The sequence below is a fragment of the Abramis brama genome, assembly GCF_963993115.1.
Source record: "Abramis brama genome assembly, chromosome: 1".
In the NCBI taxonomy this organism is placed as follows: Eukaryota; Metazoa; Chordata; class Actinopteri; order Cypriniformes; family Leuciscidae; genus Abramis; species Abramis brama.
Window position 1 is genome coordinate 27,309,741 of NC_139963.1, and position 16,532 is coordinate 27,326,272.

Sequence of the window (16,532 nt, forward strand, 5' to 3'; positions counted from 1 at the left end):
CTCATGAAGTTTAAAAGATCTAATTTTAACAGAAGTATAAATTATTAAACGCCTTTATTACGTTTAATCCATTCTAACCCTGACCCAAACAGGAGACTTGCTGCCCGTTATGTGTGAAAGAGCAGGGTTTCAGCAGGGAACTAGCCTTATCCTCTATGAGGTAAGACTGTTGGTTTGAATAATCTATCAATTTGTGTTTTTAAAAAAATAGAAAATAGTTAGTAGAAATGCATTAGTAATCAGTAATTGGTATGGTTGAAAACATATTTGTATGCTACAATTGAATTTAGGCATTAGAACATTATACTAGAGCAGCATGAAAATATATGGTTTGTATTTACTGTTCAAAAGTTTGTGGTCAGTAATTTATTTATTTATTTTTTACACATGAGAATAAGAGGTTAAAATTAATATAAAAATAATAATGATGCATTAAATAAAACTTTGTTCATCAAAGAAGCCTGCAAAAATTTTCACAAGGTTTCACAAAAATATTAAGCAGCACAACTGTTTTGAACATTGATCATAATAATATATTTCCTGATAACCAAATTGGCATATTGGAATAATTTCTGAAGGATCATGTGACACTGCAGACTGAAAGGCTGCTGAAAGTTCAGTTGTGCCATCAGGAATTTCTGAAGGAATAAATTACTTTTTAAAAAGTATAAAAAGTATTAGATTTTAAATTGTAATACTTTACAGTTTTACTGCTTTTACTGTATTTTTGATCAAATAAATGCAGCCTTGGAGGTCCTAAACTTTTGAGCTGTGGTGTATTTCATGCATTTTAATGGTTAGTATAAATGCATTCTGCATAACTAGGAATTGGCTTCAAATAGGGACCTATAGTTAAAACATGATTTATTCTGTTACAGGAAGTTAAACCGAATTTAACAGAGCGAATACAAGACTATGATGTCTCCCTGGACAAGGCTCTGGATGAGCTGATGGATGGAGACATAATTGTGTTCCAGAAGTAAGAATGCGTCATCTTAATTCTTAGGTCATTTTGCACAGGTTTACAAGGCCTTGAAATTGATTGTTCTTTTGTCGTTTCACTACCAGGGACGATCCTGAAAATGAAACCAGTGAGCTGCCTACTGCAAAAGACTACTTCAGAGACTTGTACCACCGTGTGGATGTCATCTTCTGTGACAAGACCATTCACAATGACCCAGGCTTTGTTGTGACACTGTCAAACCGAATGAACTACTTCCAGGTTGGTATGGATAGATAGAAAGATAGATAGAAAGATAGAGAAATGCAAGCAACCTCTGAAAATTGTCATCCTGGTTCATTTTCAGGTGGCAAAGACTGTTGCGCAGAGGTTAAATACTGACCCCATGCTCCTACAGTTCTTCAAGTCACAGGGGTACGTCTTCTAATTTTTAGCTTAATGGTACTTCTTCACCCCCCCTCCCCCACCCCATTTGCATCCATGAACCTGAATTTTTATTCTCCTTCCTCTCAGGTACAGAGATGGTCCAGGCAACCCACTCAGGCACAACTATGAAGGCACTCTCAGAGACCTGCTGCAGTTCTTCAAGCCCCGGCAGCCTAAGAAGCTCTACTACCAGCAGGTGAGAGAGAGGCCTTATCTTCCACTTGGCACTCCTCTAAGGGAATATGAGATCTGCTAAGCCGTTACGTTCGGGGCATCTGATTTATTCATGGTTTTCCTCCCACAGCTCAAGATGAAGATCACAGACTTTGAGAACAGGAGGAGTTTCAAAGCCATATGGCTCAACAGTATGTTTCGAGAGGAGGTAAGAACGTGCTGCAGTAATTCTACATTGAATTATGCCAGTTAACCCTACTTATTTACATAATGTACGTTTTCCGCATGTTTAGCACACTTATCAGTGTGAATATTTTATCCCCCGTTGCATTAGGAGATCACACTGTACCCTGACAAGCATGGCTGTGTTCGGGACCTTCTGGAGGAATGTAAAAAGGCAGTGGAGCTCTCAGACAAAGGCTCAGAGAAGCTGAGGTCTGTTTATTCTCATTTCAGTGAAAATTGAAAGCCCTGAATAATGGAAACACGGTTCCTGTTATAATTTTCTCAATTAAAATAATTTTTTTATGAACTATCAATTCTTAAATCCCATGAATCGATCTTTTAGTCTATGCTGTTTTCAGTTGATGAATAAACAAAACTATGTAGCATCTCCCATCCAATAAACCGCAATAAGCTTTGAGCTTTTTTACTTTTTATATGAAACAAAGTCTGAGCTTTTAAATTCTGCCCATTTTATTATGAAATTCAAACAATAAACACCGTCTTTAATATGGCGACAGATGGCTGTGGTACCTCAGTTCAAGCGAATCGGCAGCACCAAGAACCGATCATCTCTTCTGTTTACTAACAGTTACAGCATGAAATAAACATGAATGAACATCAGAAGATATGTTGAAAGATACAGTACAACTTGCAGAAATCCAACTTAAGATATCAAAATGCATTGAGACATGCCTTATAAACATTAACATTGCATTTTAAACACACACACACAAACACATATATATATATATATATATATATATATAAATATAAATATAAATATAAAAATAAATAAATAAATAAATAAAATAACATACACACACATTAGGGGTGTAATGTTACACAGAAGTCACTGTTCGGTACATACCTCTGTTTTGGGGTCACAGTTCCATATGAGTTCCGTACAATAGGAAAAATTGGCACACTTACATTTAGGGTCCAATTCTCACAATTAACTATGACCTTTGCCTGAAACTCCTAATTACGGCTTATTGATAGTTAGTAAGGTAGTTAAGTTTAGGTATTGGGTAGGATTAAGGGATGTAGATAGAATATGGTCATGCAGAACAAGTCATTAATATATGCTTTATAAGTACTAATAAACAGCCAATATCCTAGTAATATGCACGTTAATAGTGAAAATTGGACCCTAAATTAAAGTGTTAGTTTAAAGTATAAGTGCATTTTAAGTATAAAGGCCCAACCCTCCTATACTTAATTTTCTGTATAATTTTCCATATATATGTACAAAAAGGTGCAGTGAGGCATCTGCATAAAAAACAAGGAGCGCATTACAGAAAGATCCTAACTTTAGAATCCTATCTTATCTGTTACCATGTAACCATGGCAATTTTCAGTTAGGAGCTCATTTAGGACAAAAGCTATTACAAAATGACATTTCTCAAGTGCATATGTTATCTCAACTACGGATAGGAAAAGTAGTATTACAGAAGCATTTAATTTAACTCTTGAAATGGAAATCTTTTGTTAAAGACTGTCACTTCTGATCAATTAAATGAAAAATCCCACTGACCCCAAACTGTTCAACAGTAATGTGCAAAGTACAAAGGGATACATAAGAATTTCCAAGCGTTACATTTTCTTGCTATAGATAGAAGCATAGAGACATTTGATGTTTTATGCAATGTTAATGCACCTTGCGTGTTTTGAAATTGATGAGCCTTATAGATCTCTTGAATGTGAATGCATTACAAACTGATGATCCTGAGGAAAATCAGCCAGTTGTCTTTAATCACTCAGTGATGCTGCTGTACAAGTCACAGAGTGTTCATAATTCTGACTCCTTTCACTTGCCACAACTGATATCATTCTCTCTTTTGCTCTTATAGGCTGTTAGAAATTGTCAGCTACAAAATTATTGGGGTTCACCAGGAAGATGAATTGCTAGAATGTTTATCTCCAGCAGCCAGTCGAACATTCAGAATAGAGGTAAGGATGAGCTGATACTCATCAGCCCTCAAATCCCATCATTCACTGATATGCACAACAAAGAATCTATTCCCTAGTAAAGCCTCTTAAAATGATTTGGAATCTGAGAGTTGCCACTTAATTGTGGATGCTGTTCCCTTGAAACAAGTTTAATGTCTTTCGTGGCAGGAAATCCCTCTCGACCAGGTTGAGCTGGACAAGGAGAATGAAATGCTGATTCCAGTTGCACATTTCCACAAGGAAGTCTTCGGGACATTCGGAATTCCGTTTTTGCTCAAGATCCGTCAGGTGTGTTAGCTGAGTGTTCGCTGAGTGCATGTGTAGGTGGATTGTGGTCATTTGTTCGGTTTGCATGTGTCGTGTCCTTTTTAATGCGTGCATTTATTGTGGCAGGGGGAACCCTTCAGAGAAGTGATGAAGAGAATTCAGAGCATGCTTGACATTCAGGAGAAAGAGTTTGAGAAGGTAAGAGCAGCAAATGTTAATGTGCAAAAACATTGCCAGCTTTGAAAATTCACTGATACAAATGCAAACTTGAGGTCACTAGTGACCCAAGGTCTATAATAGAGCAATTATATTTTCCTGTGCAACAATATTGAATCTCTATGTGATGAGAATGTGTCAGTCATAATACTACCTTGGACATGACATGGTTTAATGATTTCCTGCAAAGCAAGTGCACAATCATATTAGCATCGTTTAATGGTGGATCGGATGACAACGCTCTCAGCTAACAATTTGATTTTTTTAATGATGATGAAAAATTGTTTTTAAGAGTAATGTAAGGCTATGCGATTCATAAGTGGCATAGGATACACGCACATGATTTCAACTTCTGCAAGGTGTATCCGTTTCATAAATTACTGTTGTTTTTAAACTAGTGGTGGGAATCTTTAGGCACTTAACGATCCAATTCAAAACCATTCTTGGTCTACTTTTTTCTTTTTCTTTTCTTATTAGTTAGTTTACCAACTTTACATCTTACATTTATTTGTACTTTTTTTTATTTAATTACGTATGTAACTATAAGTAGCTACGTTTTACATGACATACAATTGATTTAATTTTTAACTTTTAAGAACTTTTAAATGTAGTTTCAGAACATGCAAGCAGAGTAAATAATAAGAGGAACAAAGAAACAATTACTAGTTTCTAATACTAGTTACTAATATTATAATTAATATTACTAGCATTAAACAGTGTGTTCCGTATCTAAGAGTGGTTTCAGTATCTGAACATTTTCCAGCCAAGAACAGTGAGTGATTATTCTCTTTCTCAGCTTTGCTGCTGCTGAATTATTACTGATGCCAACGGATCTAATGTCACATTCACACTAATGTACAGCTCTATTTTGACACATCAGATGTTTGTCCTGACTGTCTAATCCCTTAGGCATAACTGACCGTTTACATTAATTTTGCATCATAAATGCATTTTGAGATGCAATCACTTACACGGAGTCGCACAGCTGCTTCCCTATTTTAAACTATTTATAATAAATTGTTGTACACGATAAAATGGCTATAAATTAAAATATTGTTACTTTTTAAACTTTTACTTATTACTTTTTTTTTTTTTTTTTTTTTTTTTTTTTGTTATATAGTGACTCAAATTATTTGATGGAAGTATTACAGTGCTTTGACTATTTTTGTGCCTGAATTACTAAAATATATACAGACTGGAATGTATGCATCAATGATGTCAAAATCTAGTGTAATATATAATTTTATTATTTTGTAATTATTAAAATATCAGGGCAGTTTAGAGATCTTAAATGCGCCTTCTGGTTTGTTGAAGACCTGAATATGTAATAATGATCGAAACATTTAAGGTTTAAATGATTAAATTGTATTTATTTCCATTTTCTGACAGTTAAATGACACCAAAATATTGACTAAATTTAAAGGACTTTATGTCCTTCAAATGAAAATAAATAGTTTAGACAAAGTGCCTTGTAGACAATGTAGAAAGAAGAAAAAAGTAAATGAACCATGGTCACTATTTAGCAGATCACAGTCCTGATTCAGACCCAAGTTAGGTTTCACCCAGACCACCAGTCATTATAAAATAAATGAATATGGTTTTATTTTCTTTTAGTTCAAGTTTGCAATAGTCATGATGGGCCGGCATCAGTATATCAACGAGGAAGACTACGAGGTGAATCTGAAAGACTTTGAGCCACAGCCAGGTATGTCGCTCTTTTTTTTCCTCAAATCAGTATACATGTGCCATGGATAAATAAAATGGATTAGCCTTCGCCTGGACAATAATAAAATGATTTTAACTAGAAAAGAATACAAGAAAAACAAAAGTGCTAGTTATTAATAATGCATCAATATTTTTTAAAAAGAAACAGCTAAAATGAATATTACCGTTTCAAATAACAGCACTGCTGTTTGAGCTGCGTGCGCTGAAGCAATAGATGATTACCGATAAACTGACGTGCTTTATTACTTCATTAACTTTACAAACGCATCCTATATGGGATAAATCACAGATATAAACGACATAAGCATACATTACAAATTACAATTGCACAGAACAAAAGGTTTTGAATAACTTGACTGGGATAGTCATGAAGGTGTAACTGTGATCAATGCTCTTAAACGCATCTGCACAAAGAATTCACATTATTTTATAGTTCTCATTATAATTTTATGTAGCATGTATGACAGACTTGCGCTGCACATGTTGCACTTAACTGTATTTTCCTTCGCAAAGTGATTCCAATCATATTTCAAGCATTTCAAAACCATCAGTGTGAACAATGCGCATCTGAAATGACTCGGCTGAAGGAAATAATCCGTAATTTATCGGCTTTAATGTATCTGCCAAAATGTCTTATCAGGCCAATAATGGTAACATTACCGGCCGGTACCGATATGGTGGCCGATATATCGTGCATTCCTAAACCTTGTCATATTCTGTACTTCATCAGGGAACATGTCACACCCGAGGCCTTGGTTAGGGCTCGACCACTTCAACAAAGCTCCAAAGAGAGGTCGCTACACGTACCTGGAAAAAGCGATCAAGATTCACAACTGACAAGCCCCCACTCTAACCAACGATACTAAAGACTTTAACCAAACCTCTTGTGTGCACCACTTTTAACACCTGCTGTCTGGGTACACAGGCACCATGTATGAAGTCTTCAGCGAATGGAGTGACTGCTGATGCTCCTGTTTTTCTTTTGAGGCTGTTCGATTTGGCTTCTCTAACTATTGACTGCCTATTTGTCTGGAAGAATGAATTGGATTTTAACAAGAAAGGGGGAACAGTATGTCCTAGAATTTTGTTTTGATTTTTATTTTTCGTTGTTTTTGTTTGTTTTTCTTTCTTTTTTTAAGTTCGTTTTTAAAAGAATTGTTACGGCAAGAAAGCTGCTGCATTGTGAGGTGGAGGCGATGGAAAGAGGAGTTATGTCATTTGCAGAAGATGAAAAGGATACCTCCATCCTTCAACAAAAAAAATCACCGCAAACGGCTGATGCTTTTGCTAGTTGCCCTGACATGGTTGTCTCATTTTCTGGTTCCTTAGTGCAACTAGTCAATTTTCATGTTTACACAATTCTTCTTTCTCACTTAGTTTGGTTGGAGAAATTCAGTTTGTCGTCTTTGGAAATCCTGTATAATAAAGTAAAGAGCCACAGCATCTGTTTTAAAATAAATAAAAATGAAATAAATTGTCTGTACTTCATCTTGCACGTTGGCACTTAATAATCCCAAGGTTTTACATTTTTCAGCACTGTTAAATGTAATCTTTGGTTGGAGTTTGATTTGCATATCCCTTTGGGTTTCTCCCTCTCTCTTTTTTTCCCCCTTCTCTCCATAAGGTCCCCCCCCCTTCTTTAGCTCCTCTGTCACTGGCTGTGGGATTATTCTGTTGGGGAGGGAGGGGTCGCTTGCTGACGGCTCCAGATTCGTTGTACTGTTGTTGGCACGAGGCTGCAGACGCATAATAGACTGGTTTGGGACATAGAGAAACCAGCATTAATGAACCAATACAAACTTTTTTTTCTTTAAGCACAGAAGGAATGCTCCCTAGTGCATAGTTGGCTTTGTAAAAACAATTAAAATTGTATATTTAAAGAATGAACATGTAAAATTAAAAACACAGATTTGTTGGGTACAGATCAATTCAGATGTTCATATTCATTGTGTGTAGTTTTATTTTGGATCCTGACAGTTTAATTTTTTTTTTTTTTTCTTCCCTTAACTAATTGCAACAGTTTGTCTCGTTTAAGTGCAGTACAAAGATGACCTGCAGATCACATCTTTTTTGATTTTTTTTTTCCTCCTTTTTCTCCAGTCTAATTCCTCCGTGTAGCAGCAGTGTACGACAACTCTTCCTGTATATTGCCTTTTTGCTGGAAAATGTATGTTGAATAAAATTTTCTATAAAAGCTACAGCCATGGTCCGTGGAGAATTGACTCGAGATGGTGTTTAGATTGTAATGCTGTGCTAGTGTCATGTAATATGAAGAAAAATACAATACAGGTTCTCATTAAGGTATTGCACAGTTATGTTTCCGTTTTATTATGACAGTTCCATTTAGATGCACATTTGACATTATTGTAAAGATTCAGAGGCTTTTTACAGAAGTGAAACATGGCTAAACAGTGACCCAAAGACAAAGTTCATTTTTATTTAACAAACAGTACAACCCTATTCTAAGGCCCCATGACTTTTCCAGTTTGTGATATACAAGGATGACACTTTTTTTTGTACCCTACACAATTTCCAATGGAAATTAAATTAATTTAATTTATTTGGTTTAATTAATTTACATGACTTTTCCAGAAGAAATCAATTTTAAAAATGAGTCCATCTCATATACCCACTTTTTATTAGACTGTGTGAAGGGTTCTTCAAATGAAAAATGTTGGAGGTATATTAATATAAGAAATATCTTTAGATGTTTTAATGCTTGTATTGGTTCAAATCAATTAAGTCATTTTGAGGCCCCTTTGAAGTTTGCTGAGGGCCTCTAGCTTGAGAACCACCTATATGGTGCCAAAATGGGTGATATTTACATTGTGATGCAGTAAATGTAGTTGGGCAAATCAAATTCCATGAACACCTCAAACTTGTGACCCTTAACCCTGAGTCCTTTATAGATATACAATCAAAACCATGAGTATTCATATTCATTTGTGAATATAATAATACAGACTAAACCAGATGAACACCAAAAGGTTCTTAGTTACAAACATTGCAAAGCATGTTCATACGGGCAAGATGACATCTGTGTTGGTCTGAAAGTGTCCTTCATATAGTGTAAGGTGCAACACATATCCATGAGCAGTGTTAAAATCTGGGAGGGGAGGGGACAGGGTTAGCAGCATTTCTTCCTTTCAATGTGCAGGATCTTAGTGCATTTCGGGCATGTATGATAGACGTCTTTGAAAAACTTGGTGAAAAATGGAATCAGACAGCAGCATAAAACCAACCTGGAAGAGAGGAAGACAGTCACAGTTTGTTGGTGCACACAAGATTTGATGTTTTCATCTGCAAATTCAAATGGACTCTTACCCGCACAGGATGAAGAGTATGCAGGACAACCAGGCGAAAGTTCCCACTTTGTAGCTGATTTCGGTTAAGACCTGCTGTTGGCAGTGCGTGCAGGTAGCCATTCCTGGCTTGCGGCCCAGCTCATATGAATCATAGCTGACGAATTTGTTTTTGGCTTCAGTTGACTGGGACTGAACTACAGGAGAAGCATGTGTTTAGTAAGTATTGTCTTTATTATTATTTATTTATCTTGTCTTTATTTACCATTATACAACAGTAAGTTCGTGAGTGATGAGTTTATTTGATTCATGAATAACAGGAACATGTATGGAAGTACATTTCCAAATTTGCAAAAATATATATTTCACAATTCTGAGTTTTTATCTTGCAATCCTGACTTTTTAGTAGAATTTCGAGTTTATAAAATACAATTGTATATATATTTCTCACAATTCCACGTTTTCTCAGATCCTTTTTTATCACAAGATTAGGTGGCTCTTAGAATTATGTATGAGGGGAAAAAACTCTTGCGTGATTTAAACTCATAATGCATCACCCTGCTGAAGAAGAAAAAAACAGCTCAAATCAGCCTACGCTGGTTAACTGGTTTTAGCTGGTCTTCCAGCCTGATCATGCCTTGCTGGTTTTCGAGGGGTTTTAACCACTTCTTCAGCTGGTCGGGCTAAAACTATCTGAAAACCAGCATGGCCTAGGAGAACAGCTTTTTTTCAGCAGGGAGAGAAAAAAGTCAGAATTGCAAGATATAAACTCACAATTCTGAGAAATTAAGTCTGAATTGTGAGATATAATAAATTTTATATAGATTTTTTTTATTATTCCATAATGTAAACGGCCTTCCATAAACCATGCACCCTGCACATATTAACTTGTTTATTTAAATGTATACACAATAAGGACACTAATAATGGTCCTCCAATCCAGTAAAATCCTGGCATTATCAAAACATGGGCAGTTCTTTCTGTGTGCCCATTACAGCTAACAGTTTCCCACCAATAATTAACAGGTAACAGACTGACCAGGTGTGGATGATTTCGCTTGGATTACAGGATCTCCAATAGTGGAGCTTTGCGGGGTGAACGGAGTGTGCACATGGTAGACCTTGACGTCGGAGCCCCTGGCACCCTCGACTGTTGATGTCAAGAGGAAAGATACGGGTAGAACATTAATATTTCGCTTCATATCTATTTCAGGTTTGCACATTTGCGTCACTGGATTGCTTTCATCATTGTCATGAAATGAGTCATTCAAAACGTCCAATGATGACTCAGCAACTTACTTGGTATGACATACGCAGGCGGGTCCCCGGTTCCGTCAGCACTCATTCTGTCTTTGTCTTTGAGTTTAAACTGCTGGGACAAAATAAAAAAAAGTGTCAACAGGGTTTTTGGAGGTGGTAAAATCCTGATCATGTATTTTAATAATGAGATAATTAAATTTGTATTTTTCGTAGACCATCATAATACTGTGTTTCCCACAGTATTTTTGTTGGTGGAGCTCTGTACCCCCGGGTGCACTTTGAGTCACCCGAATCCGCTGTTAAAAATAAAATAAATAATCCACCGCCAACCGCCCGAACCTATGATATTCTTTGATTTAGATATCTGCATCTGATCATCACATTACAATTATTCTAATCCTCAGTGTTATGCATGATGATATGGTAACATATCACACTGAAGTAGGCTGATTTAAAATGAACATTTATTTAAAATAAAAGTTCTTCTTTTGGCAAAATTACATTTCCTAAATAGCCTAAACAGCTTTACTCCCTTCAAACTTAAATTGTCAATGTTTCATTACATCACTGTTTTTTGTTTTGTTTTTACCTTTATGAAGGGCATTTTCCCCCTAATTTTATGAAATGTATGCTTCATCTTTCATTTCAAATTCTTAATTTTGATCAATATGTTCAATTAGAATAATAAGACACTAGGCTGTTACCAATCAAATTAAATAATTTACATTGAAAAAATTAAACTTTATTAAATGAGATTGTTTTAGATTAGATTGTTTTCAATATTTTTTGAATACACAAATAAGGAATGTTGAAAAGAATGATACTTTGAAACTAAACCGCCAGTAGGTGGCGGTAGACGACCGTCTTAATGAGCGAGTCATTAAGTCATTCATTCAAACGATTCGTTCAAACGGCTGATTTTTTTCAGAATGAGGCAGTTTATGAATGGGTAATTGAATCTTTTGACTCAATCAATTCGTTCAAAGTGCTGAATCATTCAGTAATGAAACATGGTTTAGTGTTGCTAGATGCGTAGTGTGTTTCTGCTGTGATCTTTATTTGGAACTATTTTCGCTGCTGAAATAGAACAAAAACAGTCATTGCGTCAATGTAAGAGACTTATTTTTAACTATTTGTTTATTTAACTGTTATGAAATCAGTGTCTCTGTTTCAATCGTGATGGTATTCAGGAAAACAGCACTCTGGTGTGATGTTTCTTAACTGTATAATATGTTTTAAATAAATGCGCAAGCCTCAACAGCACAACTTTGTTACCGTCAGTAGGCCTTTACTGGTAGGCCTATATTATTATCAACTATAGGCTATCAATCGCTAGCCTGGCTCCGCCCTGTACTTCCGCTCAATTTTCATTTTCCTTCAGTACTCCATCTGGGTTTGCGGTATATAGGCTCTATGCACGATCTCTTCCGCGTTTTGTCTCAGCCCGCCCAGTTACATCCGGTGCTGCGTCGGAAGCAGTTTTTGCATTCGGTGGAGATAATGACAAATTACACTCGCTGTTTACAAGAACTTCCAGCGGTTAACGTGAATGATGTTAACAATATTGTGAGGCAGTTAGCTGTCACACCTAAGAGTAAGAAAAAGAAGGGCTTTAAATTATATATTTTGAGCTACATCGACAACTTTGAGGGTGAGTATTCTCTCATATCATGCAAAATCCAACTAGCGAATCGGTTTCTAAAATCGTTTTCTCCGTTTCTGAGAAAATGAATTTTATGAAAGTTTTGCCTCTAGCTATGTGGAAGTAAAGACGCTGGCTGAGATTCTACCGGAAATACGTCATTCATGGGTTTTCTCCGGCCAAATTTTGACCGTCCAATCAGTGAACAGAGGGAGTGGCTGAGAACGATGGCTGAGGTCGGGCGCTGGTTTGAGTTGCGTTAGCGATTGGTTATGGCAAATCCAGAGTGGCTCTGGGCAGATCCAATAGTTTTAAACTTAAGCAGAGTAGGCTACCCGCCTTCAAGGAAGTTAACCCTTGTCAATGGAGAGTGGCCAGACTCTCTGTAGGCTACAAATGAAATGTACGAGAGTCTGGTAGGACCAGGCTAATCAATCACCACTTACAATAAATTAAATTAAATCAGAATCATCCTTGCGTTTTCGGTGATTCCCTAGTTATTTTTTTATATTGAAAATTGTTTTAATCAGGGTATTTGTCCGGTTGGGCAAGTAAAATTCTCTTACACTTGTCCCTTAAAAAAAAAACACGTGTCCTGGACAAGCGTTAATGTCTAGCCCTGGCTTGTGTTTTCCTTGATTGGTTTTCCCTGAAGAGAATTACGTTGTTGAAAACGACAGTAAAAGAGTGATGCACGTTCATTGCGTTTTACCGTGATGAGAGTTTATTTATTACACTCAATACATTATAATGATTCATCTATCATCCACCCTTGATTAATTGGATTTTTTGTATTAGCCTACTTGGGCCGCCCGACCCGCGGATTATGATCCGGACCGTGCATCACTATCGGCAAACTATACGGTTTGAGAATGGACACAGGCCAGGAACCCTTAGGGCTTGCAATATAGGCTACTTACATGCTAAAGTGTGATAAAATGACAATCTATGCTGGCAACTTAAAGGATGTGTTCAAAAAGTCACATTATGAGCAAAGCTTTTGAAAACTACTGTAAGAATCCATGTTATATTTTAGGAATGCTTGCTGTCTGTTACTGTTGTGAGTACAAACATCAGAAAATGCCCAGTAAAGAAGCTAAAAGGTGCTGACCGTTTTCAAAACGCCTTTGAGTTTGGGGGAAGAAGACTGAGAAAGTCAGGGATGACATGATATGACAGTCTTCCCACAATAAAATAGTCTGAACACTTCTCTTCTTCCTGCTCAATTATCATCAATCTGTGTAACTGCCTGTCAACTTCATGTTAGCTATTTATTAGGGGTGTGACGAGACGCTTACTCCACGAGACGAGACGAGACACGAGATTGGGTTCACGAGAACGAGACAAGACGAGATTTTTACACAATTTTTAAGAAATCCTCAATGATGAAATATATGAATGGAAAATAGTCTTTTATTCAACTGAAAATCACAAAATGCAAAACAATTTAGGTGCATTTTGAAATCAACTTTGTTATTGACATTACATAACATTTTGAATGTTATTTTACTTCTATTATAATTAATTCTATGCAGTAGGCTAAAGGACATGCAAACACTGCAAAATGTTTTGCTATAAACTCTACCGTCTGGCTTCTCCCCTGTACGATTTCACATGAGAAATCTAACTCCTTTCCACAAATCGAACATAAAAAAAATAAAACAGTATAAATAAAATAAATATAAATAACTGAAATAACACTTTAAATGCAAACAGTAAGTGTGTATCCATACTCAAAGTACTGCTCTCTCAAAACTACAAGTTCAAACAGAAACAAATTTTTTCTTCAAGCATGAAAAAGAGATAAATTAACTACACAGAACAGCCTAGGATTATGGTCATGTTCTTTTTCAAGAATATAAGCATGTCGACGATTTTTGTCTATGGTTGAGACCTTTGGGCAGTAACTAGGGCTGCACGATATGAGGAAAAGCTGCGATGTGTGATAACATTGTTTAATATTGCGATGTCGATATGACTTGTAATATGTGAATGTTAGCTATACTGTTCCCATGTCTTAGTGCTTTAATAGGTTCTTTGCGCAATAGGTCAAATGTTTATTACCTGCCTGGTTCAGATTACACTATTTTAGCGCGATTTTGGCACGATCCGTTTCGTGGAGATTCGTAAAGGACAACGGGCGTCGGGACGCAAGATTCGATCGTTTCATTTCGTATAGTGTGTCATAGTGGGCGACAACCTACGCGTCTGTGATGCTTCAGGACATCACGACAGAAAGACTAGCATGTTTAATTTTAACGGTCCTCCACGACGGGTTGAGTGTGTGCGAGAGTGAGTGTGCGCGAGTGAGTGAGAGTGCGAGCAACAGTGAGTGTGCGTGTGTGCGCGGGAGTGAGCGTGTGTGTGTGTGCGCGCGCGAGTGAGTGAGTGAGCGAGGGACAGTGATTGTGTGTGTGTGCGCGGAGTGTGTGTGTGATTGGCCCGGCACACAAATGATTTAAAAGTGGCAGGGGCATCTTCAATATTTCACCCTCACGCTCCATCACGCTGACATCACAACAACTCACGAGACAAAGTTTCACCTCGACGAGAAGTCTTGTCGCGTTTTAATCTCGCGAGATCTCGTAACACGAGATCTCGTCACACCCCTACTATTTATGTTTGGCCAATGTGTATACAATGCAGACATATTACAAGTCATGTGGCATTTATTTCCATGATGCTACAGTGCGGTGAACGCCTTAGATAACAAAAAGACAACAGTTTTACAAGCCCAGGCACTGATTGATACAGATGTCCACCCAAAGAAAGAAGTGGAATGTTGCTCTACTACATGTCTAACTGTGGTAGTAATACTCGACTAATTAAACACTGATGTTTCTTATGGAAAACAAGCTCCAGTCTTACCTGAACTTCACAACCCAAATATATCAGATCAACAATGTGTAGATATAAGAACATAAAAATTCCCATTAAATGTATATTTCAAAGTGTATATAAATGATTGTAAAGTTAATTGTATTAGGTGTATCAGTAGGAGGTGACCTGGAAACCTCATATAGTCTAAATACATCAGTTATTTTACAGCTAAAGCACACAAAGTCAAAAGCACTATTTATTGCTCAGGTCAGCTTTGATCAAAGCTTCACTATGCCGTCTTTCTTAGTAAATGACGATTTAGAGCTCTGGCCATTCAAAAAATGTTGCTGCAATTAGTTATAACAACTTAAGATTTGTTGAGATAACTTAAATATCCAACTTAACTAAAGTTAACTAAACTTAACATTTTAAGTCAAGCACGCACATATACTTTAAAGTTGAAACAACACATTATTTTTAATTCTAATGTTGAAATTTAAGTTGTGATAAATAATCACAGCAATAATTTTTCACAGTGTATAGAGCTTAACATTCAAACTAAAATAAGGCCACACAATGTTCTAAAAAAAACATATTTTTCTAATTATTTCATCCCTGTTCTGTCTTGTACTATTCTGTACAGTTCGAAACTGTATTAGCACTTAATAACTCGTGTTATTGCCTCCTCAAGACTAATTGCTTGTTGTATTCCTCATTTATAAATCTCTTCATAAAAGATACAAGTATTACAATACTACCATAATGTTTGTGAACGGGGTAGTTACTGCACAACGCATAACACGATTTCACTCTTCTTATCTTTAAGCCTTTTATTGTCTTCTAATCTGAAGCAAATCACCTTTAAAATTAAAATAAATCATTTTAATCAACATCCGTGGAACATTTAGCATCAGTTCTAATTCAGTTAAACTAACAATTCAAGAAAAATCCTGAAAGGAATATAAACAGCAATGGAAAAATGTTGAGTACTCAATACTTCAAACTCTTAAACCTTTTCTTAGATCATCAAAAATGCCCCACCTAAAACCAGAGGCACTGCAAAACTGTACAGAAAGCTCTCTTACCTGTCCTGTTGCTGATAGTTAGACACTAAACCAGTTTCGATGGCGTTTACAAGCTTTTCATAGTCACTGACCAGCTCCACCCCTGCCTACTTAGTATGCATTAACATATTCTGTCATGTTTTATGAATGTTCTGATGTCAGAAACAGGAAGTAGGCAGTATTTCTTGACATATAAATCACTGAAAATCTGAATAACCAGTTTCGCTAATAGCATCAATGGTGGGGTACAGTATATGAATGTAAACATAATACTTCTATACTGAAAATGACAAAAATCAGCAAAGTGTATTGTGGTAGCAGGTGTTTTGTTTTCACTTTTCACACCTGTTATTTCCAATGAATGAACACCTAAATATTGTTTGCTATCATGTGAAGTTGGTCAGATATGGTAATCAAAACTAAGTTGAAGTTGATATCTTATATAGTGACTCCTTTACTCTAAACCTTATGTTCTCCCAGAGCCCTCAAAGATTTACGTGT

General features: G+C 36.3%; 2 protein-coding genes across 8 annotated transcripts in view; one reads left to right on the forward strand and one right to left on the reverse strand.

Annotated features, from left to right (window-relative positions):
• usp7 (ubiquitin specific peptidase 7 (herpes virus-associated)) overlaps positions 1-8,142 on the forward strand; it is a 28,008-nt gene extending 19,866 nt beyond the window's left edge. For all 6 annotated transcript variants that reach the window (XM_084109954.1, XM_084109955.1, XM_084109957.1 and 3 more), the window contains exons 20-31: positions 93-160; positions 879-979; positions 1,069-1,222; positions 1,308-1,375; positions 1,475-1,583; positions 1,692-1,769; positions 1,896-1,996; positions 3,637-3,736; positions 3,905-4,024; positions 4,130-4,201; positions 5,834-5,924; positions 6,675-8,142. In XM_084109954.1, coding sequence (XP_083966080.1) covers positions 93-160; positions 879-979; positions 1,069-1,222; positions 1,308-1,375; positions 1,475-1,583; positions 1,692-1,769; positions 1,896-1,996; positions 3,637-3,736; positions 3,905-4,024; positions 4,130-4,201; positions 5,834-5,924; positions 6,675-6,781 — 1,169 coding nt within the window. In that variant the 3' untranslated portion in view covers positions 6,782-8,142. The remainder of the gene's footprint in view (positions 1-92; positions 161-878; positions 980-1,068; positions 1,223-1,307; positions 1,376-1,474; positions 1,584-1,691; positions 1,770-1,895; positions 1,997-3,636; positions 3,737-3,904; positions 4,025-4,129; positions 4,202-5,833; positions 5,925-6,674) is intronic.
• Positions 8,143-8,242: 100 nt separating this feature from the next.
• On the reverse strand, positions 8,243-16,107 carry litafd (LITAF domain containing). 2 transcript variants are annotated; one of them, XM_084110035.1, is made up of 5 exons: positions 16,053-16,107; positions 10,545-10,614; positions 10,285-10,395; positions 9,269-9,443; positions 8,243-9,186 (listed from the first exon to the last, which is right to left on the reverse strand). In XM_084110035.1, the coding sequence occupies exons 2-5, from the start codon at positions 10,588-10,590 to the stop codon at positions 9,072-9,074; spliced, it is 447 nt and encodes a 148-aa protein (XP_083966161.1). In that variant the 5' UTR covers positions 10,591-10,614; positions 16,053-16,107; the 3' UTR covers positions 8,243-9,071. The 2 variants fall into 2 exon arrangements, with proteins under 2 accessions (XP_083966161.1, XP_083966160.1); XM_084110034.1 differs by having other exon boundaries at positions 10,545-10,617; positions 16,053-16,084.
• Positions 16,108-16,532: the final 425 nt, after the last annotated feature.